Source organism: Sciurus vulgaris (assembly GCF_902686455.1).
Source record: "Sciurus vulgaris genome assembly, chromosome: 7".
NCBI classification, from domain to species: Eukaryota; Metazoa; Chordata; class Mammalia; order Rodentia; family Sciuridae; genus Sciurus; species Sciurus vulgaris.
Genome location: NC_136467.1, coordinates 9,988,385 through 10,004,184, shown reverse-complemented (window position 1 = coordinate 10,004,184; position 15,800 = coordinate 9,988,385). Strand labels below are relative to the sequence as shown.

Sequence of the window (15,800 nt, the reverse complement as noted above, 5' to 3'; positions counted from 1 at the left end):
CTCACCACCACACACCAGGACCTTGACTGGATGCTAGAATAATGTCAGTAAATGCCTACTAGCCGACTGCAGAGATGCTGGCTGTTTATTATTATTTTTATTTATGTATGTATTTATTGTTGCCAGCAGTGGCCCATTTAGGAAATGAACATTTTTGAGGAAACCCAATATGCCGCACAGGTACAGGTGTAGCTGCTGCAGTTCAGGAGCACATGGTGCGAGCTGGTGGGTGGGAGGGGTGGGGGTGCTTCCCCGCACCCCAGGAGCTTGGTTTGGAAACTGCAACTTCAAACACATAGCTCTGCAGTCACCTTGAAGAGGGCCACCTGCGGGAAGAGGGATAGGAACGTCAGCAGCAGGAACTCCCCAGGGAAAAGGGGCGAAGGGCTGACGATTGCACCGGAAGGAGCCTGTGGCACAGTGTGGAGAACACACCAAAGGGACACCCAGATGTGACAGTGGTTCCTGCAGGAGGAGACGAGGGCATGCACAGGACCGTGGCCTTCAGAAGTGGGGGAATGGAAGGATGGAAAAGACCAGAAATGCTTCCACGACTCCAGCTGACCACGTGGGTGTGAGGGGGGGGAGCCCAGAGCAAGAAATGAATACATTCCCTGCCTGGGGTGCCCTGGCTAAGAGGGGGGCTTGTGAGGAGAGAGCGAGGGGGTGTAATGAATGGAGCTTTGGACCTGCTGAACAAGAGGTGTGTGTGGACAGTTGGGTAGAAGCGGCCAGCGGGGCCTTGGAAGCAAGCAGGAGCTCATCTCGGCAAGGCGATGGAGCAGCCCAGCCCCAAGGGTGGCCCTCCCGGCAATGCACACAGACCAGCCCCACAGCAGCGATGCCCATGTGCACCTCAGATGGCCGGTGCCCTGGTGCAGGATGACAGCAGGTCTCCACGCCCAGCTGCACCCTCCCGGCCAGGCACCTGTGGTGGACTTGCAAGCAAAGGGACAAAAGGACCTGAAATCTCAGAGGCAGGCCCTGAAATCCCAGCCAGGGGAGGCGGGAGCAGTAGCTATTTCAGGGGTCAGGGTCACACATCTGTGTGGAGGACAAGGTGCTATGAGACTTGAGGTGTCCTGCGCCCCTTCCGCCCACCAGAGTGTCGCTTTGCTTCTGGGCCACATCAGAGTCAGGACTTGTCCCTGGAGAGCTGGACTGAGCCTCAGAACCCTGACTGAGAGTCCTGGATGGCCAGGGTGCCTGTGGCCCTGGATCTCAGACTGTGGAACATCAGAGCAGGAGCAACCGGGGGTTGAGGGGAGGTGGAAGGGCAAGGCCTCGTAGAGATGGGGTGGGAGACGGAGGACCGTCATGACCACAGTAGACATGAATAGCAGCCGCTAAGGAGATGCCCTCCGGGTGGAAGCGTCAGAGCACACGCGGAGGAGGGTGAGAGGGGACAGCTGTGCCAGCCCTGCTGTGTCCAACACGATCCACGCCGTCCCGTCGTAACACCAGCGCAGTGGAGAGTCACAGGGCACCACTGAAGATGCACAGTTTAATCTCCAGGAGGAGTATCATGTGCTGACGCACGAGCGCATGTTTGCATTTCTTTCTTTAAGCTGCTTTTATATTTCAATGCCACAGTGCTTAAGTTGGGTGTGCAGTTTCAGTTCAGAAAAATGAAATATCTCAGAAATTTTGCAGAGTCTTCATGCTTCTGATTTAAAGGGGAAAAAAAAGGTTCTCCTTGGGAAGATCACCACCTGCTTCCTCAGGGAGCAAGCATCAATTGCAGTGACTCACTGAGTCCTGCTCCTAGGCAAGTTCTAGGTGCCTGGATGATGCAGATTCCTTGCTACAAGACCACCAAGGCGCGTTGACCTTGGAAAACATACTAATTGGGAATAGGACTTTCAAATTGGGTATAGAATAATAGAGCCAAATTAAAAGGTTTTGAAGAGCCTTGGAGTGGCTAGATTCCTGTGGGTATTACACATACAAGATAACTCAGTTCTGAAACCTCCATTATGAGGATAGAATGGCTGAGACTTTGAAAAATCTTAAAAACAGGACAAAAAAAAAACCATAAGACTCGAGAGCGGGGAATACGCAGGAAAAGCAATACACAGAAGGAGAAAGAAACGCTGCTCCCAGACTGGCAGATCCGACTCTGTGTGACTCAGAGCCACTTTCTCCCAACTGACTCCCAGGTGTGTGCTGCTGGTCTCAGACTGTAGAAAGTGAGCAAATAAGAAACGGGAATGGGAACTGAAATCCAGAAAGCCCGGCAGATGCTCAAAGTGTGACATAATGCGGTGTTACTGATTTTGAGACCAGCAATTTCTGGAGAAAACTGAGAAATTTCTGAAGGGAGCCATTGAATGTGGAAGTTTGATTTTTGATATTATAAGATAATTTGTTTTACTCTATGGAGAATTAAGGAGAACTCCCACGTATACCCTTTGGCCCTGCAAACCCAAAGACGGGTGAGGCCAACACGGGACTTGGGTGGGGTCAGGTGGCGTGGCCCCAGGACAGAGATTCACCAGGTTCTCAAGCACTTGCCCCTGGAGCTTATTCCAGTGAGTGACAGCTGTAGAATCACCAATACACAAGGGCTGTTTTCTTGAGCGCATGCAAATCTAAACTTGCATTACTGATTCTATCACAGTGGTGCAGAGCGCAGATCCACCTCCTGCGTTCCAGGCAGCTCACAGCTAGACAGCAGGCTGCCAATCTGATTCTTGTCAAAAGGGAGAGGCCTGGCAGTGGGATGGAGCAGAAAGCGGGGCTGGATTCCTCCTGCTGGTCCAGTGATCCTCCCCAATCCAAAACTGAAACGGTAGGATTTTCTTTTGGATCCTAACTGACCAACTTGGTTCTTAAGGTACCTCTTTTCTGCTCCCTTTCTTACATGGCCTTTCAAAACCGCCATGCTGTAGATGAAGTCATTTTTCCCTCTCTCTCCTCCACTTTCTCTAGCAAAGCCTTTTACGTCTTTCCTCAATGGTTCCGTAACCTTCTGTTTCTAATTAGCCGATTATGGTCCAACTTGCTTCAAAACCCCTGTGTCTCTATTGCTTGCTAGTCCTAGCTCCCCAAGCACAAAATTCCCCCAACACTGGAAACCAGAGTTGGGCTGGGGAGATAGCTCAGTCAGTAGAGGGCTCGCCTCACAAGCACACAGCCCTGGGTTCAATCCCCAGCACCACAAAAAAAAAAAAAAAAACACGCATTAAACAGAAAATTTGAGAAACTAGAAATCTATAAATTGCCTGTTTAGGGAGCTGAAGGGACCTTCATTGTGCCTTATCAAGCTCCAATATCTCATGCACAAAGGGGCCCTTTACATGCCAGGTAGTGAGGAAACCAAGGCAGGAACCAGCGAGACCAAGAAGATGGAGGAGGTAGGCAGTAGGGTACTTTAAAGTCGGCCACATGGCTGGCCAAGGTTATGTTAAATTGCAGCATAAAGGTGACAACTCTACATTTACTAATTACTTTTACATTGAAAAGTTTTAGGGTTTTGGTTTTTAAAAACAAACAAACAAAAAAAAAAAAAAACAAGGAACTAAAAGCTGCAGAATCTTCATGTATAAAACATTGGCAAAGACTCTGACCAGAAGAATTCACACAGGTACTAATAAAACACAATACCTTCTTGCATTTTAATTTTCCAGCTCAAAGGTATCTTAGAGCTTATCTGATCCAACCTTTGACACAAAGAGATTGAGTGCCCACATAGAAACGCTATAATACTTTAAGTCCACAGAATTAGCTAATATGATTTTTTGGTTTTGTTTCTCTATCAAATTGAGCAGAACTCATTTTCAGGAAGGGAGCTGAGAAGAGAGGGCAGGGAAGAAAGCTTCCTCCCTGGTACTCACTTGGCCCCAATTACGCCCAGCTCCACAATCTCAAGTTAGTGTTCAGATCCACACATCTGCATAAGTCTCGCTTCCCTGATGTTCTCCTTGCTGAGAATGAGGCCCGTTCATGTATCAGAGGACTTCTTGATTGAGGGTGGGCATCTCCAGATGCAGACCAGGTGTTCTGCACATGCAGCAGAGCTCGGAAGCCCCGGACCAGAAGAGCCCAAGGAACCACTGACGGAAGCAGTGTCTACCCCTTCCTGTTCCTGGCCTGACCCTCGGTGACTCCCTCAGCAGCAGAGCATGTGGGCTGTTATGGGAGGGACTAACTGAGTTGGGCCCTGGGCATAGGGGCCAGCAGCGGATTGGCAGGGGAGGCAGCCACAGGTGGTGTTGGAGTTGGGATCAGCGCCTGGGTCTCAGTGCCGGCTGCTCCATCTGGTTTTCTCATCTGCAAAAATGGAATAACAGCCTGGAGCTCAGTGAGCTTTGTAGAGTTAGGTGACACAGTTCAAGTGACGTTCTTGGCACAGCGTCTAGCAGGTAGCAGGGTAGGATACAAAGGCTGGATGAAAGCAGGGGCGGTGAGGAGTAAGGTAGGTGGGGCTGCTCTTCAGAAATCTCACCTTCTTGAACCCAGAAGCAAAGCAGCTAGAACTTGGGTCTCACCCAGAGATTCACAGCAGCAGAGATTCTTCAGCGTCTGAGGACTTGGTTCTCGGATGCTCTAGTCAGCTTAATATTTAAATGTTACTGTTGCTTAACTTTATGAATGAGGCGAAGCCACAAAGACCAGGTAGCCACGTGTACCATGGTATCCCAACACCTGTCCTTCTAAAACACAAATGAAATATACTTTATAAGGCAATTATTTTTGGAGGTAAGGGGAAAAAAAAATCCAGGTCTAAAGAAAAGCAATTTTCTACTTCAAACCTTTAAAAACATTTAACTAAATTTGAGTGTAATTAACATTTAAATTAGAACTTTTAAACCTCAATCCTGCATTTCTCTCCCTTAATTCCACATGGTCCTTGGGATGCTCTTGGGGAAGGAGGCTGAAACTGCGCCTTCTCCATCTTCCAACCCAGCCGAGCCAGGCTCCCCAGAGCCCAGACCACTGCCTGGAAAATGGAGGATTCTGGCTCCAGGCCACCTGTACTGACCTTAGGGCATTACTCGAACCTATGCACAGATCCCGCTCATGAGGGTACAGGTCAAAGCCCAACTTCTGGGAGGCTTTGGATTCTTAACATTTTTTCCAAAGATTCCATTCCTTTCTCTGGCCACCTTCAAACACAACTCTTGCAAATACTTTTCTTCCCACATTTCAGTGGACTTTTCCGTCCTGTCCGGTTTGAATCATTCTCCACCTCTCTTTAAGGATCCTTTTTTCATAGTCTCTTCCTTTAGCCAGAGGAGAGATGCAGCCATCAGCTCAGGGTCCCAGAGCTGACTGGGCAGGCGGGGTATGGTCAAGTGGAAGGAGATGACATTCCTAACAGGTCTCAGTAGCTGCAAGCTTTCCTTAATCACTAACAAAATGGAGGCCAGCAACATAGCAGGGTATCTGCCTTCCTTGAAATATGTTCCCATTGGCCCTTTTAGGGGAGACTTCTTTCCTGCTTGGGATCCAGGGGCAGGTGACTTGGTTCCCCTCCAGCCTCTGGGTCCCTCTGTGGCACCTGCAGAGCTTTGAAGAAAGCCTCCTGCATTCTCCAGGAGCCTGTTTGCACTAACAGCTTTCCATCTGCTCCCTACGCCGCTGGTGAACATCTTCCACCCCTCGGTCTTCTCTGAGCATCTTCAGATGGCAAGGACCCCTGCCTTCCCTGTGGTTGGCATTCCCAACCCTCTCTGTACCCACATTGTCTGATGCCCCCACCTGGCTGTCAGGAGGGGTGGTCACTCATAAACCCACAAGTGGCCATGAAAGTCATCTCTTCCTTTACTTGATGTGTATATATTGAGCATCTGTTGTATACCAGGGCTATTAAAATGACTGGCAATGAGTCCTGACTTAGAGGTAACGGGGAAAGAGGAAAACAAGTCCACAGATCGTTGTGGGCTGCACAGTGCTACCAGAGGAACAGCAGGACACCCCAGCTGGCCGGCTCATTACTGTAGAGAACTCTAGGTCCTCCTGCCACACCCCACCTCAGTGTCCAGTCAGCACCCTTCCTGTAGGGAATAGCTCCTCATCCTTTTTAAAAGAATCCTGCAGAACCACTGCAGTGTCGAGACCACTGTGTTCTGGAAGGATACAGACTTCAGAATCAAGCCGTGTGGCAGCAACCCCAAGGTGGTCCTTTAAAGACACCCCATCACTCCCACACCCACCCTGCCACCCCCAGTACACAGGACCCCTTTCCACTTCTCACACTGACCTCCCATGGCGGCTGTTAGAAACTGCTCAGCTGTGTTGTTGATGCACCTGGCCTGGACAGCTGTCGGGTCCCCTCCCTCCTCCAGATGCCTGCCCTGGCCCTGCCAGCCAATTGCTTGGGTCCCTGGGAGCTGTGTCATGAGTCAGCCGTGGCCACTAGATCAGCTGTTGTCCAATTCTCGACAATTCCTCTGGCCTGGAAACTGAGCAACACAAGCCTCATGGTTCAGAACGACCCTGGAAATTCCTGGACTTCCTGCCAATCGGAGCAAATTCAGGGCAGAGGGAGGCCTCCCACCACAGGACAGGGCCGGCCCCCAGGGGCCTCAACCATGAGGCCCCAACCCTGCTCCCTGACCCCCCATTATGCTCCCCCCGCTGGTTTTTGTCCTTGACCTGTGAAAGGAGAATGTTGTGTGCTGCCAGCAATGGAGAGCAAGCAGGCTGATTTGGAAGGTGAGCTGGTTTGTGAGTTCTTTCCTCGCATCTGAGGAATATTTTGGAGGATGAAAATAGTGACCTCACCAAATAAGATCAGGAACTCTTTGAAGCCATGGAGTCTTGTCTTGCTGTTTTTTTGTATTAGTTTCCTGACACATGATAATGGTGTTGCATACCTTGGAAATAATAAAGGCAAGGTGGCACTTACTGACCAAGGACTCAGACTGACATATGGAATAGGCTCCATCCCAGCTTTGGGATTCCTCACCTGTGTGACTTTGGACAACCTACTTATTCATGTGGATGTCCTTCTGGCAATATGTGGGTTAATTCAGTCATTGGACAAAGGTCTGTTAGACCTGGAGCCTAATCACTATTTCAGCTCACAAAATCAAGTAAAAATAACCTGTGGGGTGGAGCCCATAGGACCTGCTCGTGAATCAGATGTGGAGCAGAGAAGGAACAAGGTCGGGAAGGTCACCTGGGGTTCTGGGTTGAGCACCTTATGGATGTGGAATGGAGAGGCTCATGTTTGTGGATGTGGGTATGGAGAGGGATGACAGGAAAAAGTCTCTCTGGGACAAGGCCAGTTTGAGACGCCCATAGGCCTTCAGCCAGAGTCTGTCACTAAAGGTGGGAGATGACATTTTGGAGTCTTGGGGTGGAGTTGGCATTTGAACCTTGGGATGAAAGATTTCCCAGTGACAGAGGGACTCATGGAGAACAGCAGAGGTGCAGGCGGAGCCCTGGAGCAGCCTGTGTGCCCTGCATGGGTGGAGAGCATGCCCCATGCAAGACTGAGAGGGAGGCACCCTGTGCCCCTTCCTCCCACCCTGGGTCCCACACTGGCCAGGCCCACAGAGGGCCCCAGAGTTCTCAGAACCACTGACAACTTGAACTCAACAAACACAATGGTGGCCAAGAAAAACAGTCTGTGAAAGAATTGCTCGGTGTGCCTGCAGTTTCAGTGGGCTTTGTCAGTCAAGGAAAAGTTCCACATGCGAACGGCTTCCAGGCCAGGGCCACTGGAGGGCCAGGTGATCACAGCCACATTGAACACCTGGCTCCCAGAATCCTCTTAGGCAGGACAGGCCATGTAGCAGCCAGGGCAGCTAGCATTAAACTTTCTGAGCTAAAAGTCCAAGGCCTGCCCTGTGGAACAGGCCCCATGGCTGCGAGACCTTCCCCGGATGGCCTAGCAGGTGCTGAGAATGTCCTTTGCTGAAGGAAGATTTTCCCTGCAGCTAGGAGGCTTTGCCCAGGGCCTTGATGTGCACAGTCAGAGTCAGACTTGAACTTGGCGTGTGTTTTCCTGCCCCGGCCTCCACTCTCGTTCCTGTTCCCTACAGTCAGATTTTTTAAAAAGTGGTTTCTCAAAACAGTCGCCTCTGACCCGAATCTTCCTTTTCCTCTTCTGCCCCCCTTCTTGAAGACCTCTCACTGTACAGACCAGTAGATCAGACTTGGGGAAGTGAGGTTGTTTGTCTAATGTTTAAAGACTTATTTTTTTTTAGAGAAGTTTTCAGTTCACAGCAAAATTGACAGGGAGGTACAGAGTTCCAGCCTCGCTGCACCCCACCTGCACAACCTCCCCATTACCAGCACCCCGGCCAGACTGGAGATGTCTGTTCCACTGAGAGGTGCTCTGGCACATGGTAACCACCCCACATCCATCGTTGGCATTAGGGTTTGATCTTGGCCTTGTGCATTCCATGACTTTGAACCAACATATAATAACATGCGTCTGTCACAATCCATGGTGTTTTCTCTGTGCGCCATCTATTGTCCCACCTGTTACTCTAATGAGGCTGTTTTAATGGAGGGCTTAGCTTTTCCAGGATGTGGGGTTGCAGCCATGTCAACGTGGCTCACATAAAGACACCAAGAGAAATTATTTTGGTTGAATATCAGCATTTTATAGGCCATAGGGTTGTCACCAAACCAGTGACCTCCAAAATTTGTCCTCATGTCCTCGGCGTGATTGGCAATTTCTTCTTAATGCCACTTGCAGGCCCTGGTGGTTCCCTCGCAGTCCCTGTGCCACCTCCATCCAGGTGTCCTTGTGCTCTCTTCAGAAGCAGGCCTTCGACCTCACGTAGGAGACGAGTGGTTTAAGACCCGTGATCAGAGGGTCATGGGACTGACCACCTTGTTTTAGTTATTTGGTCCACTTCAGAGAGCTTCTCTGTGCTCTGTTAAAGCAAATACGATAGATAAAGCATGAAACTGGGTAGAAAGTAAGCTCAGAAGAGTCTGCGTCGAGGCTAAGCTGCACGCTGAGCAACTCCCAGGCCAGGCGGGCAGCCTGAGGAGGCGGGTATGGGAATCCCAGGGAGCAGTGATCTCAGCAGATCAGCTGAGGCGTCAGGAGAAGCACTCTGCCATTGCTTGCAAGGGAAAGGAGAGTCACAGATGCGCTCCAGACTGTGGGACTGGGACACTCCCAAGGTGGGGACAGGGGTGTACCTAGGGTACCCGGAGCCGTGACAGGCGACAGTGCAAACACGGCACTGTCACTACACACACCAGAGGCCACGCTTGTAGCGGGAGACAGGAGCAGCTCCAGCAGACCCAGACTCAAGCTCTAGTGTCATGGGCTCTGAGCTGGCTGGCCCCCTGCAAGCCAGTCTCCCATCTCCCCAGCCTCGGTTTGCTCATCTGTAAAACAGGGCAGCGCTTTCATTGTCCTTATAAGAATGTTTCAGGGCCAAATGTAGCAACGAATGGGATGAGTGTGTGCCCAACAGTGTAACTGGGATGGGAGAACGCAGGAGTGTCCTCTGTCTTGCTCCAGGCCCTTTGTGACATCTCTCTGTGACCACTTACTGTGCCAGGTGGTCACCCAGTGCCACATCCAGCTCCAGCCCACACAGCCTAGCCCAGCCTTTACCATCAGGTGGCCTTGGGAACATCTTCAGGGAAGATGGTTCTGTGAATAGAGTCGTCTTTTAGACAGAGGGAAATCTTTACTTTTCTAAAAAGGAATTGGTACCCCTCTTTTTTTGGCAGGACTGGGGATTGAAGCCAGGGCATTGCATGTGCTAGGCCAGCCCTCTACCACGGAGCTACACCCCAGCCCCGTACCCCCATTTCTTTCTTACTTTTAGAAGAACATGTACATTATTTTTTTGAAACAGCTGAATCCTGTTGGAAGAATAATTATGTTCTTGAAATGTCTCGATGTTAATAAGCATCTCTCTGAGTGGTTTCGAAAAATTGTAGTATGATATTTTTATATCCTCAGGGCATGGGGGAGGGCTCCCTCCAGTAAAAGACAGTACATTAATTGACTTTCATTCTTTTTCTTCTGCCTCTCATTTCAGAACGGTTTGATCACCACTGTCCCTGGGTAGGCAACTGTGTGGGGAAAAGAAACTACAGATTTTTTTATATGTTTATTTTATCCCTGTCTTTTCTGACAGTCTTTATATTTGCATTCGTTATCACCCACGTCATTCTTCGTAAGTATGCTGACGAAATCAGATTACGTATGTAACCATTTGCCTGACTTTGGTTTTCTGATTTAATTTTGATTTAATATTTTGATCATTTCGGGCTTTCTCTTCCTTCTCTTCCCCCCCCCTCACTTCTCACCTGCCCCCTTTCCGTTGCTCACTTCCTCCATCCCTCTTCATCCCTCCCTCTTCCCCTTCCCCATCCTCCTAACAGCAGTTTCCTGGGTCACACCTGGACCAGGTGTTTCTTCCACCAACGAGACTGTTTCCTTGATACACCTGTCCCCTTGCCAACCTCGAAGTCTTCTGCTAAGGGATCCTCTGAAAGATTCATTCCCACGTTTTGCACAAAGGACAGTGTGCCACAGTGATACACTAAATAGCAGACGCCACCTGCCCCAGGGAACATGTCTGGGTTTTCTTGGGCACAAACCTATGTATGTTAAAAATACACATTTAATGACATATTCAGTGGTCTGCGAGAACCTGAGCGAACTGCCCCTCAGCATATAGAGAAAGCGACTTTATGAAAAATTTGACTTGGATGTAAATAATCTTAATATATTTGCTTAAGCAAATGGAATTTTTTGTTCCCAATTCCAAAAGTCGTAACTTTGAGTTTCTTTCATCTCCTGATCATCGACCTTCCTACAACAGGCAGTGATGAGAAGAAGGAAGTTAATTGGCTTTGAACTAGAAATTCAAGCCTTTAAACTTCGATTACAGTGCCATCAGCAACACTGAAGACTAGCCGTGCCTCTCACCCACATCCCTGAAGTATAGCAGCCCGTTAGCAAGTGTGCAGCCTCCCTCTAGTGTGTTTCCAGAAGTGTCTGAACAGAGGCCTTACCTTCTTCCTGCTTCAGTGCTGACACACAGACTGAGTGTGCAGGGTCTCAGCTGGGGTGCACTTCCCTCCCTGGTCTGTGGATGGGGTCCATGTGCGGCTGGTGAACAGGAGGATTCTCTTTACCTCTTGTGAGCATTAATCCAGTGTGGACACTAAAGCGACTATCCAAATTCTCACAGATATTTTAAATCCTAGATCCCATTCTTTCCATGCTCCTTGTGTCTGAATATGACACAGATTTGTAGCGTGTAGGTGACAGCCATAACTCAGAGAGCTTACAGGAGACAGTGTTCGTCAGAGTCTTCCTGCACACCAGTGGGGCGGGGGAGTCTCTGCGGAGGCCCCCATCTCTGCAATTTCAGAGGCCCAAAGCAGCAAAACCGAACCAGCATCCCATCTGGGGTTCATAGACCAAAAAGAGAAAGCCTAGAATATCATATTATTTTCAAAAAAGCAATTATTGGCACAAGCGGAGGTAAATCAGTATTGACTCCAGCACACATGCATAGTGTTGGAACCTTACCTTTTATATCATTTTTACAAGTTCAAGATGCCTTCATATACACTACCGAATTGTACTTGTGGCCTTACCTCTACATTCTAGATATAAGAGCCAGTTTCACTTGCCCATTTGTAAATTTCAGGAACACACACACACACACACACACACACGCACACACACACATGCAAGCATCGTTGCACACTACACAGTCTCACACACTCTTACACTTTCACCTGCCTTTATACTTCTCTACCCTCACTCTTGCACACCCACACCCCTCGCCCGGGTCACACACACCTCACGTGCATGCACACCCACACACGCTCCCTCACACACATACTCATGCACAGTGAGGTTCACTGCCGGCCCCCACAGTTGGGCTGGGATGTACATTTCTCTTTCTCCTTTGCTAAAGTGTCACTCACCCTGGCTCCAGCAAACTGGAGTTGACAGAAGCTTATTCTAAGTGCTGTTAATCTAATCAACAAAAAAAATTAAGAATTCATCTGCCTGCAAGATATATTTTAGACAGCAAGCAAAGCTTTTTCTTTCCCTCCTTTGGCTCCCCCCAGCAATGTCCATGAAACAAGCTGCCGCCCTGTTTGGCTTGGCACATGACGTTTTCAAAAGGCAGAGGGTTTACGTGGTCCTTATATGTCCTTAAGACTCAGGTGACATTAGCAGGGCAGAAAGCTCCCTGAGAGCATCTGGGAGCCATGGCCCAGGTTCTGAGCTGGGGAAAGCATTCCATGGCCTCTGGTACTCCCAGAAGCCAAAGTCTGTATTTCTTTGAGGGCAGGAGACTTGAGGCAGGTGATTATAATGGGAATTCAGCAGAGAAAGAAAAATCATTTCTCCTCATTTGCCTCCAAATTGTGCCTGCCCCAAACCTGCAGCATGTCTGCTTGCTGGGCAGCCTTACTGGCCTCAGGGATGCAGGAAGAAGCTTAATGCACCTGCCTTCCGGCTCAGCTCTTGAGACAGCCCTTTCCACATCCCTTCCCTCCATGCTGCACTCCTCTGTGCCTTAGTGGTGGGCAGTAGGTCCTGAGGGAGCAGAGACTCAGAGTAGAATATGGAGTGAGCCCCGTCCTTGCCATCCCAAAGTGGGACGCACTTGCTGGGGCACTGCCCCTCACTGACTCCTGCCCTGCAGCCGAGACAGTTGAACAGCAGAGGAATAGCAGCCTGGCGCTGTCTTGCCAGTTCTGCACACTTTATTGCTGCAGGTGGACCAGATTGCGTCCCCTAACACACAGGAGCCTCATCCAGCAAAGAGGGACCAGGCATCGTCACCCAAGATGGGATTGTCAAGACGTCCCCCAAATAGGCTTTATTTTTATTTTTAAAAGTATGATGTCAATACAGAAAACAAAAATTGCTTCTCGTCAGATGCCTCTTTGTTCAAGTTCCTAAAGAAATGTTTCTTGCACAGATGAGCTCATAGGAAAATGTCATCGATGCAAAAAGATCAGTTATAAACTTCAGCTCTATGACTTTATTTACTCTGGGTTCAGAGAGGGGATCTGTGTCATACGTAACCAAGTCTATAGGACTTCTAAGGTCAAAAGTTAACAAATTTGGGGAAAACAGAGGAGAAAAAATAGTATGCAGTAGTCTGTTTTCCTATTAAAATGAAGGAAACAAAGAGTAATCAGAACTGTGATTTATGGTAAAGTATGCAGACATCCATCTGCTTTTATTGAAACAATATCCTGCAGATGTTGAGTCCCATTGTGAATCTGCCATTTTCTTGTTGAATAACTTAAGTGGAATCTCCATTTCTGATCAGTAAACTGGGTGCCGTAGTACTTACAAAATGTAATTATTTAATTGATCTTTAGAAACCTATTATTTTTATGTAGATGACGGCTTTCAGCATGAGGCTGTGCATTTGGGAGGTAAGTGTCTGAATACTAAATGTTGGTTTTATTTCCGCAGGTTCACAGCAAACAGGATTCCTCAATGCCCTTAAGGACAGCCCCGCGAGATATCCTTTCTGGCACTCTGAGGGTGCGGTGCAGATGTGTTCATTTCTCACGGAGTCTACACTCCTGCTCCTCATCTTTGGCCTTGGCTCTTCTTCCCATAAATCTTACTCTTTTTCATTCTATAAAGCATCCAGGAACTCCCTAAGAGTCACTTGCATGATAAATGACATCTGAACACTTAAATCTCTAAGCGACTCATCCAGCGTCTAAATTGAAGTGCTTTTCAGTGTGAAAGCCAAGTGTGGATGCCTGCCTGCCCCCAGAAGCCAGCCCTGATTTGTGTTGAGTCACGTTGGGCAGGGAAGATGTAGGGCTATGAGCTCCTCCTGATCTCATTTTGATGGACAGGTGATCTGAGTCTCCCCAGGCCCACTGGATAGATGGTGTCTGGAGGGCAGAGTGACATTCTATGGGAAGTGCAGATGATCTGGTCGTTTCTGGAAACAGAACTCCCTTTCACTACCCGAGAGGGACTGAGGATGCTCAGTCTCAAGTGATTTAGATCAATGAGGACCATTTCCCATTCTCCCAAATAGGAAATATGGGCACGTACCACAGTATTTTGAATTTTGAAAGAAAAATGTCCACCATGGAGTGCTTGCTTGGGCTTCCATCTAGATAGGCCCCAGGTTGACACTGGTGTGGAACTGGCTGATTGGACCCGCTCACCTATCTCCTTAGACACGAAGCTCTTTCTTCGTGTAACTGGGAAAACTGCACTTGGCTTCCTCATTTCTCTGGTGTGTGTGTCCATTTTGGAGTAGAGAATTCTACCACATGTTCACGTCAGGTACTTTTCTCTGTGTGGTGCTCAGAGTTGAACCCAGGGCCTTGTGCTGCTAGGTAAGTGCTTCACCCCTGAGCTACGTCCCCAGCCCTTTATCACACGCTTCTTAAAGTAGAGTGGTCCATGTCCCTTAAAGTAGAGTGGCGGTGGAGGATTTGGATCTGAAAAGTATCTTTCTGGCAGCTCTGTGTTTCTGGGCCACATAGGGTGTTGGTTACAAGTCCAGCTTCTATAGTCAGCTGATATCTTTTTAATGCACTCTATATTATGGAAGGGGACTCGGGACATAGAGACAGTGCACAAAGGGGACTTGGAAGATAAATCCCATAGGCATGGCCTGCCTTGTTAATGATATAGGATGCTGGAGTGTGCTAGAAGTTGGCTAGAAGAAAAGGCAGCCGGGGAGTGCCGAAAAGCTCTTTGCGTGACTAAGAACAGGTCCAATGAGCAACATCATCCTCTCTCTCTTTCCTGACCCTACAAAGGGTGACTATCTTCCTACCACATTGCCTCTCTGCGCTCTCCTGTTTCCAGGGACGTGGCTTTGCTACATCTTAAAGCCTTCTTTGCTGAAAGAAGACAGGCTTGTCTCAGTTCAGGGAATCCATGGCATCGTGAACACAGGCTGCTCATCGAGGCACGAGGGATGAGGCTGACTGTGACATCACACTGCCACAAAGCTGTTCTTTTAACTGACAGCTGCTCTTCTCTGGAGCAGATCTGTGAAGTCCGGCGTTCGCAGGATGAGAGGACTTTTCCAGGTGGCATTGCCTGAGCACAGGACTGCAGTCTAACGTCACCTTCCCAAGTGACCTCTGCAGAGTGCTCTCGAGCAAGAAAATAAATCGTATTTTCAGACTTTCAGTGGCCCCACAGCTGATTTCTGACCATGGTGTAAAAATACTACTCTGAGAAATCAGAGCACAGGCCAAGATTTCTCATAGCGAATTTACTCTGCAAAATATCCAGCTAAAAACAATGTGGTTGAGAGATTAGGAACAAAAATGGCTAATTAACAACAAACCAAGTCACCCATCAAAAGTATCAATGTAAACAATGGACACACTGATCAACCATCAGCCCTTTAAAACCCAGCCGGACTCTAGGAAGAGAATCCACCTGCATTACCACAAGGAAGTCAAGAAGGGCCGTGCGTCCAACCTGCAGTGTGGCCAGCTGGGAGGGTGGGAGAGTGGCAGGAGCAGGCCTTTCCTCTGTGCCCACAGTGCTGCTGGTGGTGAGGGAGGAGGGGAAGACCCTGGCTGCCAGGGGGGAGCACTCCCAGCCTCCACCCGTGGCCTGCCTGTCTCCCTCTTCGTCTTTCCTGCCCACCTTCCCTTGCCTGCCCACAGACTCCCCTTTGGTCTTTGCATCCAAGAAGCTGAAGCCATGGGCCAGGGGACAGTGAGGTGGCTGCTGGCCTTCCCCAGGGAAAGAGATAAAAGGAGAATCTTTTCCAAAAGAGATAAAAGGAGAATCTTTTCCAAAACCATGAGAGGGGCCCTCAGTCTACCCAGCCAGGCCGTTTGAGACCCACTTGGCAGCTCAGTCCTACAAAATCACTTTCCTG

At 49.1% G+C, this 15,800-nt stretch overlaps 1 protein-coding gene across 2 annotated transcripts in view; it reads left to right on the top strand.

Annotated features, from left to right (window-relative positions):
* ZDHHC14 (zDHHC palmitoyltransferase 14) overlaps positions 1-15,800 on the top strand; it is a 272,603-nt gene that overhangs the window by 224,983 nt on the left and 31,820 nt on the right. For both annotated transcript variants that reach the window (XM_079146777.1, XM_079146778.1), the window contains exons 4-5: positions 9,969-10,106; positions 13,394-13,442. In XM_079146777.1, coding sequence (XP_079002903.1) covers positions 9,969-10,106; positions 13,394-13,442 — 187 coding nt within the window. The remainder of the gene's footprint in view (positions 1-9,968; positions 10,107-13,393; positions 13,443-15,800) is intronic.